General features: G+C 49.8%; 5 protein-coding genes across 5 annotated transcripts; 3 read left to right on the top strand and 2 right to left on the bottom strand.

Annotated features, from left to right (window-relative positions):
• Nucleotides 1-613: 613 nt before the first annotated feature.
• FPSE_01296 (uncharacterized protein) lies at nucleotides 614-2312 on the top strand (the record flags this gene model as incomplete). Its single annotated transcript, XM_009254416.1, has 4 exons — nucleotides 614-695; nucleotides 787-1061; nucleotides 1118-1747; nucleotides 1800-2312. 4 exons carry the CDS (start codon nucleotides 614-616, stop codon nucleotides 2310-2312), a joined length of 1500 nt encoding a protein of 499 aa, XP_009252691.1.
• Nucleotides 2313-2695: 383 nt separating this feature from the next.
• Nucleotides 2696-3979, bottom strand: FPSE_01295 (uncharacterized protein; the record flags this gene model as incomplete). Its single annotated transcript, XM_009254415.1, has 4 exons — nucleotides 2696-3160; nucleotides 3224-3705; nucleotides 3769-3826; nucleotides 3875-3979. 4 exons carry the CDS (start codon nucleotides 3977-3979, stop codon nucleotides 2696-2698), a joined length of 1110 nt encoding a protein of 369 aa, XP_009252690.1.
• Nucleotides 3980-5425: 1446 nt separating this feature from the next.
• FPSE_01294 (uncharacterized protein) lies at nucleotides 5426-8920 on the top strand (the record flags this gene model as incomplete). The annotated part of the gene is made up of 5 exons (XM_009254414.1): nucleotides 5426-5500; nucleotides 5572-5925; nucleotides 5983-7684; nucleotides 7777-7793; nucleotides 7853-8920. The coding sequence occupies 5 exons, from the start codon at nucleotides 5426-5428 to the stop codon at nucleotides 8918-8920; spliced, it is 3216 nt and encodes a 1071-aa protein (XP_009252689.1).
• Nucleotides 8921-9022: 102 nt separating this feature from the next.
• On the bottom strand, nucleotides 9023-9308 carry FPSE_01293 (uncharacterized protein; the record flags this gene model as incomplete). The annotated part of the gene is made up of 3 exons (XM_009254413.1): nucleotides 9023-9043; nucleotides 9091-9186; nucleotides 9243-9308. 3 exons carry the CDS (start codon nucleotides 9306-9308, stop codon nucleotides 9023-9025), a joined length of 183 nt encoding a protein of 60 aa, XP_009252688.1.
• Nucleotides 9309-9851: 543 nt separating this feature from the next.
• On the top strand, nucleotides 9852-18733 carry FPSE_01292 (uncharacterized protein; the record flags this gene model as incomplete). Its single annotated transcript, XM_009254412.1, has 9 exons — nucleotides 9852-10005; nucleotides 10056-13337; nucleotides 14555-14706; nucleotides 14764-17052; nucleotides 17109-17555; nucleotides 17609-17855; nucleotides 17911-18161; nucleotides 18224-18452; nucleotides 18510-18733. The coding sequence occupies 9 exons, from the start codon at nucleotides 9852-9854 to the stop codon at nucleotides 18731-18733; spliced, it is 7275 nt and encodes a 2424-aa protein (XP_009252687.1).
• Between the last annotated feature and the right edge of the window lie 274 nt (nucleotides 18734-19007).

The raw sequence follows: 19007 nt of genomic DNA, 5'->3' as shown, positions 1-19007 counted from the left end.
ATGCTCACGCAAAGTGTCGGTGGATAGGGGCGCAATCTGAGTTTTAGAACCATTGAGAGATGGACAACACCGAAGACCCAGTATCTTCTAATAACAAGATAAAATAACATGTGCTGGCGAAAGAAGCCCGATTTGTAGTCGAGTCGCCGACTCTACTACAAGCTTCTCGACAGCTATATAGTTGTGGATGCGGGTCTTCATCAAGTGATAGTTGAACACTCGATGCGTGTTGGTATTAGGCCTATGTTACCTATAATTAAATTGATTGGTCCATGATGTCAGTTGCCCCTCGAGCCAGTATGAGCCATCTTTTCATGAGTTTCGAACCACGACTTAGACTTCACATTCTTACTATCGTGATATAGCAATTGTGAAAACCATGGTTCATGTTAAGTTGATCGTATGGGGTAAGGATCTGGAAATTTGTAACCAACGTGAGAGGTGTCGTAGAAGTTGAGGTAGAGTACGTGCCACATTGCTCAATAGATCACGTGAGGTTCACCAGCTATCGATTTCTCGCGGCGCAATGCGATGCGACGCGACACGATCAACGTGAAATTACACCAGTCGTCACATATTGAACCTCAACGCAAGACCTCGAAATTTCGGCAAAATGCAGCCTCAATATCGCGCCTATGCGCAGCAGGTTGCCCAACGGTCACCTCATGCGACGAACCAACGTCGAGGTGGAATTGGTAAGCTCTTTATTATCATTATTGATGCCGTTGCCTATGTCAACCCGGGCACATCTCATGTATCTGCCTGCTAACATGGTCTTCTTATCAGGCCCTATGATGTCCTCTGGGCCTCACCCCTCCGTTCCCCTCACTCAGGCACAGATTGCCCAACAACAACAGGCCCAGGCCCAGGCCAGTGAGCTTGCCAAGCGACGTAGTCGAAAGCCTACCGATAAAAATATTCCCGAAGGAGTAGAGGATAGCATTGTTGATGTAGATGGCGTTCAACGATACAAAGACTTACGAGATGTCGAACGACGGCTTGATGCAACTATCACGCGAAAGCGTCTGGACATTGTTGATTACACGAGTCGTGGATCCAAGGTTAGTTTGAAACCCGTCAGGACCTGCTATGAGACACCCATTGAACGACCATCTAGAGATACAAAACATTGCGAATTTGGATCAGCAACACGGTCGAAGATCAGATCTGGCAAAGCAACGGACTGAACTCCGACTCATTCGACTTCACCCCCAGTATGGAGGCCTCTTATCGAGTTAAAATTGAAGGCCGTCTACTCGACAACGAGGACGAGGAAACTGAGCAGTCTACGACCCATGACGCCGTGAACGAGGAAGGAAAAGACTCAAATGATTCGGCTTCTAAGCAAAAATCAGCAGAGAAGCCTCGGTTCTCGCACTTTTTCAAGTCCCTGACTGTCGACTTCGACCGATCCCGTTTCCGAACTGGCAACGAACACACAGTCGAGTGGAAAAAGCCCGACGCTTCCGCCCGAAACCAGCCCGCTGCCAGTCTCCCTGCTGCAGCAGACTTCGATGAACTCACCTTCAAAAGAAATGGAGACGAAAACCAGAACATCACCATCAACCTGTTCCGCCAGGAATCCCCCGAGAGATATCAGTTGAGCCCTGAGCTTGCCGATGTCGTGGACATGAAAGATGCTACCCATCAAGAGGCGGTCATGGGTCTCTGGGAGTATATCAAGTTACTTGGGCTACAAGAAGACGAGGAAAAGCGTAATTTTCGCTGCAACGAGCCTCTGAAGAAGGTTGGTTTCTCTCAAATATCTGCTGTGAATACATCCCTGACCATAGATACAGGTTATCAGACAAGGCGACATCGGGCACATCCCTCTGCTCAATGATTACGTGCAACAGCACCTTCGTCCTCTCGAACCCACTCGCCTGCAGTACACCATCCGAGTTGACCAGGAATTCCACAAGGACCCACAGCCTACGATTTATGATGTCCAGGTCCCCGTGGAAGATCCCCTACGTGATTCCCTACTGCCTTTGCTCAACAACCCGCAGTATATCGCAATGCTCAAGGAGGTAACAGGGCTTGACGACCAACTTGCTCGCGTAGTTCAAGCCATCGCTGTATCAAAGGCCAAGCATTCCTTCTTCGAATCTCTCAGCAAGGATCCGGCCAACTTTATCAAACACTGGTTGAGTTCGCAAAAGCGAGACCTCGAAGTAATCATGGGAGAAGCGCCAAGGGGAGGTGGAGAGCACGCATCTGGTGATGAATGGCGCCGCGGTGGAAAGGACAGTGTCTGGGCCACCGAAAACGCTCGCGAGAGCGTCAACGTCTTGCTCTCCAAGCAGCGTTGAACAAACACCGAGTGCCATCAGGTTGCTGAAGTGGCGAATACCGACTGTGCACTGGGAGTTACTGGATTTTAGACTACATACTGGGAACAAGGGGCGTTGGGAGCGTCTTTTGTATAATAATATCATGAGCCAAGATCGGCGGAACGACATTCGTGTCCTTATGCAGTCAATGCCACGGTCGGGAGTGTTAAGATACTGTAGCGGTAACAAATATGAGAAAGGGTGAATATGCAATGCCATTGTGATAGAACAGAAAACTGCGCTCTTTTGGCCTCGCATGCCGTCGTCGCCTATGAGTGAAAAGCACGGGGAAACGCCGCCTGAAGCAAAAATGTACGGCGAAGAGATGCCATAGCGAACCGAGTATAACAGCATACCAGCGGTTACCGCTGAGGAGGAACAGGAACGGCCGGCATGTTGCGAATCTGCTTGATCAGGAATTCTCTCTCGTCGATGAATTGTTCGTCGTCTGTTCGATCCTCGAGAAAGTGGGAAAGGAAAGTAAGAAGCTTATCGCGGTTCATGAGAAGAATCTTCTGGACAGCAATGGACTTGTGCGGGTTGGCAACAAAGACCTTGAATACGTGGAACCCTTCGTACTGGACCATTTTCCTATCATCGCGCAGGAGGTTCATGCATATTTTGAGGTGCTCGCCACGGTCAACATAAGCAGTCATTACGCTATAGTTGGAGCGATCCAGCAGGATCTCACCTAGGAGCTTAATTGATTGACGTTTGGTCACGTAGCTGTTTGACTGGACCAGGATATTGTTGTATTTGTCGAAGAAAAGTTCAAAGTTCGCAGATAAGTACCTTGGTACGAGATCCTTGTGGCGCGTTAGGAGTTCCTACAAGGGAGCCAAGTCAGTGTCCGCAAACGAAGAAGCGAAGAATGCCCATAGAAAGCTTACCCGGAACGTAGTAAAAGCATCGGCTGCCACCTCGAAGGAGCTCTTATCTACCCAGTCGAAGAATCTCCAAAACACGCCTCTGCCACTTTGGGGCCGGTCACGGTCAATGGCGTTAAGTCCCTTGGAACTTGAACCAGGCTCGTCTCCGTCGTCATAGAGAATGATGGCAGCTGCCGCCTCGTTCTTTAGCAGCTCTCGCAGTACAGAACCAGCTGGTGTAGCACTCTCCTTGTGATCGTAGCCGCGACATAGCTCGACCAGGACCTGGGGGCGATTGCACACAACGTACGACAGTGCAAGAGGATCGCTTTTTGGGGCGGCGGTGGCGGGGCGGAAACGGAAGACGTAGGAGAAGATCACCTGCGTATCTTTACGTGACTCAAATGGCAAGCGGAAGAGGTTGACCGCGAGAAGATGGAGGAGGTCTTCGTCGATGAGTCCAGTTACGAGCTGCAGGATTTGTTCTGGGGATGTATCGGCCTCTTGGGAGATGTCTCAGCCATTGGTCCAGGGGTTCGTACGACAGGTGAGGGAGAGGGGCATACCAGGAGTGCCTTGAAGGATGGTCTTCATTTGGCTCAGAACTCGGGCAAGCTCTTCGGCCTTTCAAAGTCAGTGTTTCGTCTTGAATCGATATGATACGGTCACTACCTTGGACGGACCTTGCGGTCCCTCAAGCTTCAAGACATGTTCGCGGGCTTGCTTGGGCAGATCAGCGACTGTGCGTGTCCGGGCTCTGCCAAACAAGAACGACATAGCTCGAGGTGATGGGCCAGGGTTATGTCAAGAATGCAGAACTCTCTGTAGCAAGGCAAGAATCCGCAGACTGTCGAGATGTGGTTCGTATGTGATTACTTGATGGTAGTATACGAACGGCAACGTTCGACGTCAGGCTTGTTATCGATAGCGGTATGGGTCTCAAGAACCCGGAAACATAAAGTGCTAAAGTAGTAGGTACTGAATTAGGCTATTAACGCCTAAAAGTGCGTAAGAATTCCGAGTCAGGAGCAATAACAAAAAAAGGAAGCAAAGGATAAGATGGAGAGTGCCGACGAAGTCTGGGCTAAACAATGTCGGAGTGGGTTGACGGTTGACAACAATCAAATACCCGGGCTGTTAATATCACCTCTACTACTAACCTACCAAGGTCGCTTGGGGTTGTTATTTGGATTCCATCTGCGGGCAGCGACCACGCACGCGCCACCTCAAGCAAGCCCCGGTCATTTTAGTGTTGGAGCTTTAAAGTGACACAATCGCTAATCTCGATACGAGTTGTTGAGTCTTGTTAGTAGATATGCTGTAGACAATTGTGAACATGAATAAAACTAACACTTGAGTGTACTTGCTGGCTTATTACTGCAGCCTGGTGGTCCATGTATGACTACTAACTACCTAGGTACCTAATGTGTAATAGCAATAACGGTACCAACCACCTCGAGTCGAGTTACCAGCGTCGCATAGGGCCTCAAGATATTTCCAAGTCCTACACCCAGGTGATTGTTTACTCGATTGCTGGTACGCGCTCCTTGACATCCATCGATTATCTAATTGGATGCATTTGGGTTTGTCATTCTTTGTAATTCATGAACCAATACATTGCCTCATAAGTATTTCAGATTCTTATTTCTCTATGCGGACGAACGACATGAGTGAGAAACAAAGTCCAGTCGATGTGGCTCCTCAAGGACTGTAAGGTGCGGTAAGCGAGTGCGAAACCGATATCCGTTTACGACAATCTGCTATGTTGGATTGATATCTACTCGTGGTCTTCAAGCCCAGTCAATATTATCTTCTATCTTGGTAATGAAAAGTTGAAAGAGCTTTTATTCCCTAGAACCCTCGAGCCCGAAAGTCGGCCGACAAGGACCCCTCCATTCCGTGCGCCGTAGTCTGACGCGGGGCACATATTTCACCCCACTTTCTGCCCGTCCTCTTGACTCACCCACCATCGCAAGGCACCTTTTTCTTAAACCTGCCCCTCCATCGACGATTTACATTGTCGCTTGGCACACATTATCAAGGTCTTCCGTGCGCTGACCAGACTGCCAGGCGAGACTTTTCAAACGGTGAGTAGCTCCAAGATCCCTTTAATACCAACGACGAACCCTTTACTTCATCCTGAGCTCCCCCCAACTTGCCGTTATGAAGCATGTCCTGAACTGACTCAACCCTCGCTCACTTGTAGTCAAACCGTCAGTCACCATGTCCATCGACTTTCCCAAGGAAGAAGAGGTTGTCCTCCAAAGATGGCGTGAGATCGATGCTTTCCTCCGACAGGTTCGTTTCCCGAGTGACTGCCCTGTGCAGACTCTATCGAATGATTCCCCTGACTCAAGTCATCACTATAGGTAGAACTATCTGAAGGTCGGCCTCGCTACACTTTCTACGACGGACCTCCTTTCGCGACCGGCCTCCCTCATTACGGACATCTTCTCACTTCCACCATCAAGGATGTCATCCCCCGATACTGGTCCATGAAGGGCTTCCATGTCGAGCGTCGCTTTGGTTGGGATACCCACGGCCTCCCTATCGAGCACGAAATTGACAAGAAGCTTGGAATATCCGGAAAGGCTGCTGTCATGGAACTCGGTATTGCCAAGTACAACGAGGAGTGTCGTTCTATTGTTATGCGCTATGCCAAAGAATGGCGAGTAACCGTCGAACGGCTGGGTCGCTGGATTGACTTCGACAATGATTACAAGGTGAAGAAGCCCACAACTATTTGTATTGTACCAGGTCACTAAAACGCATCACTACAGACCATGGACCCTAGCTTCATGGAGTCCGAATGGTGGGTTTTCAAGCAATTGTTTGACAAGGACCAAGTTTACCAGGGCCACCGAGTTATGCCCTACTCTACTGTCCTCACCACTGCTTTGAGTAACTTCGAGGCCAACCAGAACTACCAAGACGTGACTGATCCCGCGGTCGTCGTTACATTCCCTCTTGTTGATGAACCCGATGTCAACCTGCTTGCTTGGACAACTACTCCCTGGACGCTGCCATCGCATCTCGGACTTGCAGCGCACCCCGATTTCGAGTACGTCAAGATCCTGGATGAGAAGAGCGGAAAGACATACATCCTACTCGAAAAGCTCCTTGGAACTTTATACAAGGACCCCAAGAAAGCTAAGTTCAAGATTGTGGAGAAGATTCTCGGCAAGGACATGTTGGGATGGAAGTACACGCCTCCATTCAACTACTTCTACGACGAGTTCAAGGATGTTGCCTTTAAGGTTCTGAACGCCACCTATGTTACTGACGACAGTGGTGTGGGAATTGTCCACCAAGCTCCAGCATTCGGTGAGGACGATTACAATGTCGCCGTCGCCGCAGGCATCGTTACTGAGAACCGATCACCTCCTGACCCCGTCAATGACACCGGCCACTTCACTGACCGAGTTTCCGACTTCAAGGGTATGCATGTCAAGGAAGCTGATAAGCACATCATCAAATACTTGAAGAACGCCGGTCGCATCGCCAACGAGTCTCAACTTAAGCATTCTTACCCCATGTGTCCTCGCTCAGACACCCCCCTAATCTACAGGGCTGTTCCTTCCTGGTTCATCCGCATCCCCGACATCATTCCCGACATGCTCAAGAACATTAAAGAAACTCGTTGGGTTCCATCATTTGTCAAGGAGAAGCGTTTCGCCAGCTGGATCGCCAATGCTCGCGACTGGAACGTCAGCCGAAACCGATACTGGGGCACACCTATCCCTCTGTGGGTCAGCGAGGATCTTGAAGAGAGAGTCTGTGTAGGAAGCGTTCAAGAGCTCCGTGACCTAAGTGGCTACGAGGGCGATCTCACTGACCTTCACCGTGACAAGGTTGATCACATCACAATCCCTAGTAAAATGGGCAAAGGTCAACTGAAGCGTATTGAGGAGGTGTTTGACTGCTGGTTCGAATCTGGAAGCATGCCATACGCCAGTCAACACTACCCCTTTGAAAACGTGGAAAAGTTCGAACAGTCGTTCCCTGGAAACTTCATTGCAGAAGGTTTGGACCAGACCCGTGGCTGGTTCTATACCCTTACAGTTCTGGGTACTCATCTGTTCGGCAAATCACCATTCAAGAACTGCGTGGTCAACGGAATTGTGCTTGCAGAGGATGGCAAGAAGATGTCGAAGCGACTCAAGAACTACCCTGATCCTTCTATCATCATGTCCAAATATGGATCTGATGCTCTTCGACTCTACCTTATTAACTCGCCTGTTGTGCGAGCCGAGCCACTGCGATTCAAGGAGTCCGGAGTCAAGGAGGTTGTCCAGAAGGTCCTCCTTCCTCTCTGGAACAGTTACAAATTCTTTGAGGGTCAGGTTGCTTTGCTCAAGAAGGTCGAGAATGTCGACTTTGTCTGGGATCCCAAATTGGAGGCCACAAACACCAACGTCATGGACAGGTGGATTTTGGCATCTTGCCAGTCACTATTGGCATTTGTCAACCAAGAGATGGAGGGTAAGTCGCGAACCCCACATTCTTATTACTTCCTATAGGCTCCATCTACTGTGTCCTTTTTACTGTTTCTGAACGAAGCTAACTTTATGCAGCCTACAGATTGTACACGGTAAAGACATAAACCCCTGCGTATTGGAATCTGGTGAGCTCATACTGACTCTTCTTTAGGTTGTTCCTCGACTTTTGGGTCTTATTGACAACACGACAAACTGGTACATCCGATTCAACCGAAAGCGACTTAAGGGAGAGAATGGACTTGATGACACTCTGCACGCCTTGAATGCTCTATTCGAGGTGCTTTTCACTCTGTGTCGTGGTCTAGCTCCCTTTACACCTTTCCTCACGGACAACATTTACCTCAAGCTCTTGCCTCACATCCCCAAGGAACTCCAAGGCGATGACTCCCGTAGTGTTCATTTCCTACCATTCCCCGATGTGCGTCAAGAGTTGTTTGATGAGGAGGTAGAGAGACGTGTCGGTCGTATGCAGCGTGTCATCGAGCTTGCTCGTGTGTCGCGTGAACGCCGTACCATTGGTCTCAAACAACCGCTGAAGACCCTCGTGGTGCTTCACTCTGACTCCCAGTACCTGGAAGATGTCAAGTCGTTGAAGAATTATATCAGCGAGGAGCTTAATGTACAAGATCTTGTGCTTTCTAGCGATGAATCCAAGTACAACGTGCAGTACAGTGTCACCGCAGACTGGCCTGTACTCGGAAAGAAGCTCAAAAAGGACATGGCCCGCGTCAAGAAGGGTCTGCCTCTTCTTACCAGTGACCAGGTGAAGGGATATCTCCAAGACAAGCACATCGATGTCGATGGCATTCGCCTGGAAGAGGGTGACCTCGTTGTGCGCCGAGGCGTCAAGGAGGACGACTCCTCAAAGAACTTTGAGACCAACACGGATAGCGAAGTGCTCACCATCCTCGACACAGAGATCCACCCGGAGCTGGTAGCGGAGGGTCTTGGTCGTGAGATCATCAACCGTGTGCAGCGACTTCGAAAGAAGGCAGGACTCGTGCCCACAGACGACATCAAGATGGAATACAGAGTTGTTGCTGACCCTGAGGATGTGGGCTTGTCAGGTGCTTTCAAGTCGCAGACTCCTGCTTTTGAAAAGGCCTTGCGTCGACCTCTCGAGGAGGCAAGCGCTGAAACTCAAACCGAGGGTCTCATCGCAGAAGAGGAGCAAGAAGTCCAACAAGCAACATTCATTTTGAGATTACTCAAGCTGTAAATTTTGAGGATTTAGAACCTTGCAGATTAGAGAAGACAAAAAAAAACCGGGGACCAATTATGACAGTGTTCAATATTTATGACAGCTACCCGTAAAAGCAAGCTATGATTTCTTTGATGCTGCCTGAAGAAGGTCAGGATATACGCTCTTTCAAGATTGAGGCATCTTACCAAATAACAGTCTTTAAGCCTCATAAACTCCTTAACACACTTGTCTTTGTGTACAGCGTTATAGTCAGCAACAATGCATTTGCCATAAGACGTGGCCTATTGACAGGTTGGTTAGTGGCAAGATTAGTAGAGACAAGTGAAGAGCCGCATACCTCTACAGAGCATTGTGAGACTGCTTTGGCAAACTTTTGGATAGGGCGAGTCCTTTGCTGGTTCATGGTGAATTTCCAAAGGCCTGAGTATGCGTGAGGTCGGTGCTGGCTACTAATGTTGGAGCCGGGGAAAATTAAGTGGTGACGAGGTGCTCAAATCTGTTGTGTATCAGTCGCTGGCTCACACAGCGGAGTATGTCTGTCATTCAAGCAAGGGAGCCCCCACAAGGACTGTGTCGGCAAGTCGGGCACCAGCCACACCCACTTTACACGTCAAAGCTCTTGGCAAGGATCTCGGACTGCATCGCGACCGCGTATGTTTTTCTTGAACCTCGCATTGCGCTTTGTTTGGATACCGACCCCCTCCTAAGAGATCAAGGGTGCACTTACTTTGACTGCACTACAAGCATCGCTCGTGTTTTATTCTCTACCCGAATTCCTTCAATCGCGTGATTCTTCTAACGCGCTTTCAAGTAACTCATTATACTAGGTACCTCTTTCAACAGTCCGCGATAGCTTAATTGCCATCAAACATCAAAGCAAAAAACTGCGCCTTATTGACTATGGGCCAATGACCGACGTGGGCAACTCGCCAAACTTCCTCTGCTCATGCCCTCAGACTTCTCAAACCCGGTCTCAAATGCGACTTCACCGGCTGCGTCGATGTCACCGGCTGCGCATAGAGCGGTCTCGCCATCAGACGATGGCCGATCAAGTAATGCCAGTCGGGCACCAAGCCAGGACCCATACTACTCCAACGAAGGTCCGTATCACCCTCACAACGCAGCTATAGCATGGCGTTAACCAGATCAGACATAGCTACATTGCACGCGGTAGTTGTCGCTGCCCAGGAGTTGCTCGACTCGGCGCCCGAACCCAAACCTCTACCAGCGGCTGCGTTGTTCAAGGCATACGATGCCATACTCCCCACGTATGGAATCGATCCAGATTCAGATCATCACTTGTCGACTTTCGTCTTCCGCGTTGGAGGTGAGCAAGGCGAAGGCAGCTTGCTTGATAAGTTTCAATCCATCCTGAACCGAATGGGCATTGTGTTGGAGTTTGGTGATAATACGACGGTTTCGGTTCGGACCTCAACCTCCCAGTCCCCAGCAGCATCCTCAACAAGTCGTCAAAGTAATGCATCAATACAACAGAAAGAGAACCAACAGGATAACCAGCAAAACGGATATGTTACCGCCGAAGTGGAAGCCCCTCAGCCACTGCTCTCGTCTTCTCCGCTTCCCTCGCCTTCACCATCGCCGCCGCCAAGATCACCGTATCACCAACAAGATGAACATGAACATGAACATGAACATGAACAAGATTTCTCTGAAACCGATGAGGAGGATGGCCAATATGAGGAAATGCGAAAGGCTGTTGTATCATCGGCTATGAACCGCTGGCGTTCTTTGGTTGCAAACCGCCGAGCGCAGCCCGCGCAACGGATACCTTCATTTCCAAGCATACCCGAGGAAGCATCTACCGATGTCAGGAACTTTGAGGCCTATTCCCATGATGGGAAGCCCGAAGTGACTGCAAACGGAACCGCGACGTCAGTGCAGGTGAATGGTATTGAGCCGCATAGTCAACCTTCTGTGAAGGAACCGACCGATATACAAACAAAGCCAGTGTCTACTCAATCGTTCATGCATCAGCCTCTTGCGGTCCTTAGCAATGCGATCCGATCAACGGCGTCTCTGATTCGAGACCATACACCGCAAGTTGTGCATGATGAAGAACACCCGCTCCATGACGATGAAGTGCCGCAAAGTCCCAGGGAGGGCTCTAACAGGCCAGATGAAATTGAAGAGGCACCATCCGATAGTATACACGATGCACAAGAGGTGCATTCCCCTACGGTAGTGGCCCAGCACAGCACAGCAAATCATAACGAGGGCACAATTACTCATCATTCTGCACACCAAGAATACCAGGAAGACCCGCCGATGCAGCAAGCAGCGGCCGAGGACGATCTTTTGACACCCGAGCAGCAGATTGAGTCTGAAAAAGAACACAACCGACTTCTCAAACGGGCCAGCAGAGCTCGTGAAATTTACCTAGCGAGCAAGGTTTTCAATCACTGGGCCGATCGTACTGCGCGTCGTCTTGAACGAGATGCTGTCGCAAGACGACATATGATACGCTTTCGCTACTTTCGATCTTGGAGTCAAGCCCCTGCGCTTCGGGAACCCACCATTGATGATATGAGGACAGCTGTCATTGTAAAAAAGTGGCAACGGGCCGTCATAAAGGACAGGAACCTCCAAGAGATTGCACGAACGACTGCTCGGGCTTACGAGCTTGGTAAAATTCAGCGTGTTCTCGATTGCTGGCATTGCCATCGCCTCAAGCATTTGGGCTGCCAAATGACAGCTTCGCGTAGCAGATCCGGGGCGGTCTCAAAGTGGTTGTCGAAGGCTTCTCATGACGAGGCTCTTCAACAAGCTATAAGAATCCAATCAGGTCTGCGACTTCGAGTGGATGCCATTCACCAATGGCAGGGGCATAAACAAAGAGAAACCCGTCTGTCAGTTACTTCTCGACGTATCGGAGAGATTCAGTATTCTTTTACCTACCTACGAGAATGGTGGGATCAAGCCGAAACTAAACGAAGGGCAGTTGATTATCGCCAGCGACTTATGGCCAAGAAGGTCAATTTTACTTTTGACCAGTGGAACCTCAGAGCTAGAGCTCAAGCCTTTCAATGGAGACGCGAATATCTTCAGGTTGGGCGGGCATTCGATCGATGGCTTCAGTGTGCGGAACACGACAGAGACATGGTGAGGAGAACAGAAGAATACTATGAGGAGCAGACCAAGGCCAAGGTTCTAAGAAACTTCAGAAGACTTCATTATGATTCTTCCCAGATGGTACACTTGGAGGCCCGAGCTCGTCTATATCTTGGAGCAACTACAGTGTTGCGAGTCTTCGATCGAACGATAAGGAATCGTAGAGACCAAGACAAACAGCATATTAAGAGATATCTAATGGCACGATACACGCAGGTATCATCTGCCAGGAAGAAGCGGAATTGCTTCAATGCCATTGATAAATGGAAATCTTTGGCTGCGGAGGACCGAGTTGAAAGCGACATGGCACAGGAGTTGCTAGCTCGGAAGGTATCGCATCAACTGACGTTGGTAGTGGATACATGGATAAACCAGGCGGATATGGACCAGCGGCACATGCAGGCGTCACAGCTTCATCGTGCGCATGAGTGGTTAGAAACCTGGACGGCATACGCCAGAGACCTCGAGCAACAAGACACCGAAGCCTGGCAACTTTGGGCATCTGACAAACAACGGCAGTCCCTCAAATCTTGGTCGATTGCATCGTTGCAACAGAGCGGGCAAGCCCACACAGCGTTGGAGGTTCAAAAGAAGCACGAACGTGAGAGACGCAACCGAGTCCTGCAGTATTGGAAGCAGCGGGACGACAGAATCCGCACCACTGTACCCGAGACTCGCCCGTATCCAAACTCGTTACCTACTGCGTGGCCGCGCAGTGGCTGGAGGATGACTTCGGGAAGGCGTTCCATGGCTAATCGCAATGATCGAGCTTATGATTACCTCAGTACACCACTTGAAACACCCACTCGATGGACTGGCCAGCCGTTCTCCATGTCGACGATGATGCCGCCAGGATCAATGGCGCCACTCAGAGAGGCTGATGAAAACGACGAGGCCTTCTCGCTTGCTGGTGATGAAGATGATGTAGAACTACCAGCATCACCATCCCTGAGGCCTGCCTCGAGAGGTCCTTCTCAGTTCTCGTCTTTGCCATCGACAACCCCCATGGCGCCAGTACCTTCGCATTTAGAGCGTGGTGCGCGAGGACGAGGCAACGCATCCGACCACGGTTTTGTAGTCAGAGGAACACCAAGACGTTCGCGAATGCCACAATTTGAAACGTCTCAATCGGTGCCAGGGCTGTCCAAAGCAGGCGAAAATTCCGAGTCTGCAGACCTCAGCCAGTTCCAGCTTTCGCAGCAGCCACTCACTTCAAGGAAATCTTTCGGATCTAAGCCTTTGAATGGACGTACCATTGGGCCTCAACCCTCTTCGCCAGAGCCAAATCTTCCAGGCGTGAGCAGTAAGTCTGTCGGTGCAAGGCCATTCGACATGCAGTCGGCGCGCCCGTCGCAACCCGCAAAATTTACGCCAGCGAGAAGGTCGGTGCGCATTCAGTCGCCGAGAACATTTTCGGCTACACCACAAACTCGTCCACTTGGAGTATCACATAGCGACCAATTTCGTGGCCGTACAGGTGCAAGTCGATAGTGCAAAAGAGTTACTCGTATACATACATACATACATGGAAGACAATGCAGGTGTGTGGAGAAGGCTATTGCAGTTGGGAGGAGCAGTTGTTTGGCCAAGGATGATCTGGATGTGTTTATTTTACGTTGGATGACTTGTTTGATAAAAAAGGATACCCCTTTCTGTTAGTTTCAAGCGAATGCATAACGGCGCTATGCCGATGGTGTTGGACAAGCAATAGTTTTTATTGGATTATTAGTTCTTGAGCTCGAACTTTGGTGTTTATGAAGTGTCAGTTAGCAAAATACATGTCTGTGGTGATACAAGTTCTGGACAAATATGTAGGCATGTGTCTCTGGTAGATCCAAACTGACTTTCCTCTTGTCCCGAGGGCAGGTAGTGTGTAGTCTCCATGTAAACTGTACCTAAGTAGCAAAGTCAACAGCTGGCTTTCTATTGTTGTGTTTGCAAGAAAAAGAATAACAAAATAAGATAAGCTTCGAATGGGAGCTTGACTTATTATGAGCTTCCCTAGTACGTACAGTACTACAAAAACTAAGAGATTCATTCCATCATAAGAGTTCCTCTAGGGTGGCACTCGCTTGCCGTCATGAGCTCCTGTGGATGGGGCTGGAGTGGGTTCTATGTCTTATAGGGGAGGGGGTCTAAGGGGTCACGTCACCTCTGGCTATCTAATCGTTCCTGGAATCCATACGTTTATTGTGTGGATTCGGCGGTCGTTAGGTACTAAGCTTCCCTGCGCCGAAGCTATCAAGTATCTACTCCAACATTCATCCTTTGCGCTTGAGCATAGCGCCGTCGTACTCCTCGAGAAATGCGCGCAAATTGTGCTCCTTGATAGCATGAAGGCCGTCTTGCCGGGAAACCCGCGCTCGAGGCTCCAAGGGCTAGCCTCGGGTTACTGGGACTCCCGACACATCAACGTCAGTACAGAACCAACCCAACCAATACTTGCGAGCTTTGAACTCGACTGACGAGGGTGTATCGCGTAGGTATACATTACAGGTAGTGCTTTTACAATATTGGAAGGATGCCATGGAATTCTGCAGACAGTCTATGACGAGGGAGAACAAACCCTAGAAGCCATCACATTTGATGAGGCGACAGGCAAGATTGCTACCTGCACGCTGACCCAAGTTCGCGTGTACAAACCACTTGGATCGCGCGAGGACACATTGAAGGTTTGCCCCTGCAGACCCAATCGCCAGCACTCAAGCATGAGCTTACAGATACATTAGTGGGCTCTTCAAGCGACTTTCGACATTCCCTTCCCCAACCCCGACGAAACGCCGTGCACATTATCCTGGGGTAGCTCCGAGGAGCTTCTGGTGGCCACTCAATGCCTATCCCTATTCGATACCAAGACCGAGCCGAGGTGTCTCTGGCAGAAAGAGCTGCCGAGCATCGCCAAATATGCCATACTATCATACGACTCGAGATACATCGCTTCGACGGGCCATCATGATCACTTAATCAAGGTCTGGCGCAGGCTCAATTTTGGTGCCGACGAAGTTCGCTTCGATCTCACATATCTTCGACACCCGAACATTATAACATCGGTGAGGTGGCGCAGGCCATTTCACGTAGAACAGGCCTCGGATAACGTCTTGTACACCGTATGCCTTGATAAATGCATCCGCGTGTGGACGCCGACCGACACGCCTGATGGGAAGCACTGGCAGCTATGGGGTCAGGTTGATGTTTCTGCGCCGTCGCAAGAAAACCCAGAAGGGGTTGACATGCGCTTTGCTCTAGTTCTCGACGGAAGAGATTTCACAGCTTCCGTTGAACAAGCTGTGCAGGCGCGAATGTCTGACGACTTGAACACTGACGACCCTGTCGCTCTCGACCACCTGGTCGCAATCGCAACCAAAAACCCAGAGGTCTGTATAGCCTTCGATGGAAAAGGAATTATGTCAGCCTGGGCCCTGGAGAACGTTGGTAGCACCACTGCGAGCTCGCCAACTCTCTTCAAGGTGGCCCAAGTTACCGACGTTCATTTTGAACTTCTTGGTAAATTTCTACCAGCTCATGAGACCCCACATACCGAAATCCAGACGTATTGCGACAAAGAAAGTGGCAAGGTTCACTTCATGGTGCACGCATTTGATGGGCGGATAGGTGTCTTCAGTGGAAGCGTTGCCGATTTATTCGATCCCACAACAAACGATCGGCGCCTCTCATTACAGACGATCTGGTCTGGTCATTCGTCTTCCATCACCAAGATTGTGCGAAACTACAGCGGTCGAGCAGTAGTCTCTCGCACACAAGATGGCGAGAGCATTGTCTGGAAACATCTATTGGCCCCCCAGGATAACTCAGGCCTTGCTCTTACAAGGGCGAGCGTCATACCAGAAAAGGGGCATATACATCGAATATGCGTGTTGAGAAAGGGGCGGTTCGTGGTATTCCTTCGCCACGGAACCATTTCGCTTTGGGATTGCAGGACTCGCCGAGCTGCTCTCCTCGCCCAATGTGACTACAAGGCTACAGGAAAACCACTTTGCCTTATCATATTGCCTCGGTCGGATGTCAAGAATTATACCGTCGCCCACATCGCAACTATAACCTCGGAAGGGCAAGGCATTGTGTGGGAGATTCAATTGCCTCGTTACTTTGACGATCCAAAAACAGTAGTGGGCGCAGGTCTTGAAGAGCTGAGCCGTTTCGAACTAAAAGACATAAAGAACCTGGCATACGTTCTGCCAGTAGATCCTGCTGGCTCTCAGCCTGTTGTCTCAGGATTTCTAGATATCTTTGCTCGCGACGTCGCCATTTCTTATACTCATACAGGTCGCGTGGACTTCTGGACTGCACGAGTTGACCCTGAACAGCGCAGTGTCGGATGGCTATCCACATGCACCACAGAGACGGGTATTTCCCAGCCAGCCTTGGTTAGTGGAAGTACCTTGAAGAAGGCCGCTCTGGTGAATATGTCGCGATCGCAGCTTACAATCTGGGACATTGGCGGTGCTCGTCTTGAGTACGAAAACAACTTCCAAGAACACCAGATTATACAAGACTTGGACTGGACATCAACGCCTGATGGTCAATCGATCCTCGCCGTCGGCTTCCCTTATCGAGTTATCCTACTTTCCCAAATGCGATTTGACTATCTCAACAAAGGCCCAGCTTGGGCTCAGATTCGCGAGATCAGCATTCGAGAACTTACACCACACCCAATTGGCGACTCAACCTGGTTGGGCGATGGCCACTTGGTTATTGGCGCAGGTAACCAAATGTTTGTACAGGACAGACATGTTGGGGTCTCTGAGTCGACGAAGGCGGATCTGCGGCTTCCCTTACGTAAAGACGGCAACTTGGACCTGTTCCAGGTTGTTCAACGGTTCAACGGCCCTTTGCCAGTATTTCACCCCCAGTTTCTCATTCAATGCATTTTATCAGGAAAAGCCAAGCTTGTGCGGCGCATCCTAGTGAACTTGTATAAGACGTTAAAGTACCATATCGAAGGGGAGACTCTGGATGACTACCTGGGGATGGATATAACCGAGTTCTATGTGCCTGGGGTGAGTCGTCTCTCCATTTCATTGTCAATCATTCAACGTGTTAACAGGCAGCTTAGCAAAGTCATACACTGGCCAGTGACAGGTCCAACGGCGTCTATCTCAATGGAAACCAGACTGATGACGTCGATGATGAAGATGTTTTCACTGAGCAGACTGCCGTATCGATTAATGAAAAATTAGTCAAGACTAACATTGCACAACTTTCTGGACACGAGCAAATTCAACTAGCAGACATTGTCGAATGTGTATCGCTTGTTGAACGTCACCGTCGTTCGATGGACGAAAACGGGGCTCGATTTATGCTGCTGTTCCGCCAACATGCTCTCCGCAAAGGACGTACAAATGAAATGCATCTGTCATGGCGAGAAATCAATTGGGCCTTTCATTCCAACAGCCAAGACATTCTAGTAGACTTTGTATCGCGACAGAACCATGGCAACATGCTGTGGGAGCACGCCCGTGAGAGTGGCTTGTTCATGTGGTTGACCGACTCAACTGCGCTGGTAATTGAGGAACGACTCGACATAAAGTTGCCACAGAAGCTGACATCTAATAGAAAGCCCAGTTTGAGCTGATCGCCCGGAATGAATATACGAAAAACGAAGTCAAGAACCCAGTTCACTGTAGTTTATATTACCTTGCCCTTCGCAAGAAGACCATTCTTCAAGGCTTGTGGAGAATGGCGAACTGGAATAAAGAACAGGCAGCGACTCAACGATTATTGGCAAACAACTTTGAAGATCCCAAATGGAGATCGGCGGCTCTGAAGAACGCCTATGCTTTGCTTAGTAGGAGACGTTTTGGTAAGATCCTTGGTGAAAGCACTGGGTGATGTCGAAGCTGACTACTTGTGTACAGAGTATGCTGCTGCGTTTTTCCTTCTTGCTGACCACCTCCATGACGCCGTTCAGGTCTGCTTGAATCAACTCAAAGACATGCAACTTGCTATAACTATATCTCGGGTATATGAAGGTGATGACGGACCGGTACTGCGCCGACTCCTCCAAGATACAGTTTTGCCACTCGCAGCTCAAGAAGGCAACCGCTGGCTGGCGGCGTGGGCGTTCTGGATGCTTGGCCGGAAGGATGTTGCTGTACGAGCACTCATTGTACGTTTAAGTATTTGGGAGACTCATGATGTAAGAGATCGAAAACTGACACTGGCCTGCAGACTCCGGTTTACACCCTCCTGGAAACACCTTGCTCTCCCGACATCAAGTCTCGGCTGTACCTTACTGACGACCCTGCTTTGGTCGTACTCTACTCTCACTTGCGTCACCAAACGTTGCAGACTTTAAGAGGAGCCTCTAAGATTACCCCGAAAGTCGAGTGGGAGTTTGTGCTGCACAGTGCAAAGCTGTACGACCGAATGGGTTGTGATCTCCTCGGGTTGGATATAGGTACGTTAAAGGCTGGAGGGTTGCTGATTGAATGTTCATGCGCTAACTACAAAACAGTACGGAATTGGGAGTTCCAGAAGTCCCCAGGACCAAGTGGCCTTGGTGGGGAGGTCAACCCCCTTAAGCTGCTTCGAAGGAGAAGCTCGCTGGTAGTTGCTGACTTGCCGTCACCCACTCTTCGCTTTGAGTCACATCGAGAGAACAAGAAGACGGTCAAGGCGCCCCCAACGACTTTTGAGGAGCCAGATGCAGGGTCCCTTCTGGATAGCTTTGGGTTTTGATTTAGCTAGGTAACAAGTAGTCTGGAGATTACGCGAAAATGGGATTGTTCAACTCGCCATTAGGCAATCGGGCTTCGGCTTCGGATATGGAGTATTCGATAAAGAAATGCTTCAAATCACGTATATTATATATCTAATAAATGACAATTTATCAACTCCGTTCGCTGTCTTTAAACCCTGTCAACAGTCGAGGATGCCCAAGAGTCTGGGAGTGTGGGGAAGCCCAGCCTCCCCACGGATGGGTAACCCATGGAACCAAGCCGATCTATTACCT

This window comes from Fusarium pseudograminearum, chromosome 3 (assembly GCF_000303195.2).
Source record: "Fusarium pseudograminearum CS3096 chromosome 3, whole genome shotgun sequence".
NCBI classification, from domain to species: domain Eukaryota; kingdom Fungi; phylum Ascomycota; class Sordariomycetes; order Hypocreales; family Nectriaceae; genus Fusarium; species Fusarium pseudograminearum.
The sequence above is the reverse complement of the archived record's forward strand: the minus strand, read 5'-3'. Positions and strand labels throughout refer to the sequence as shown.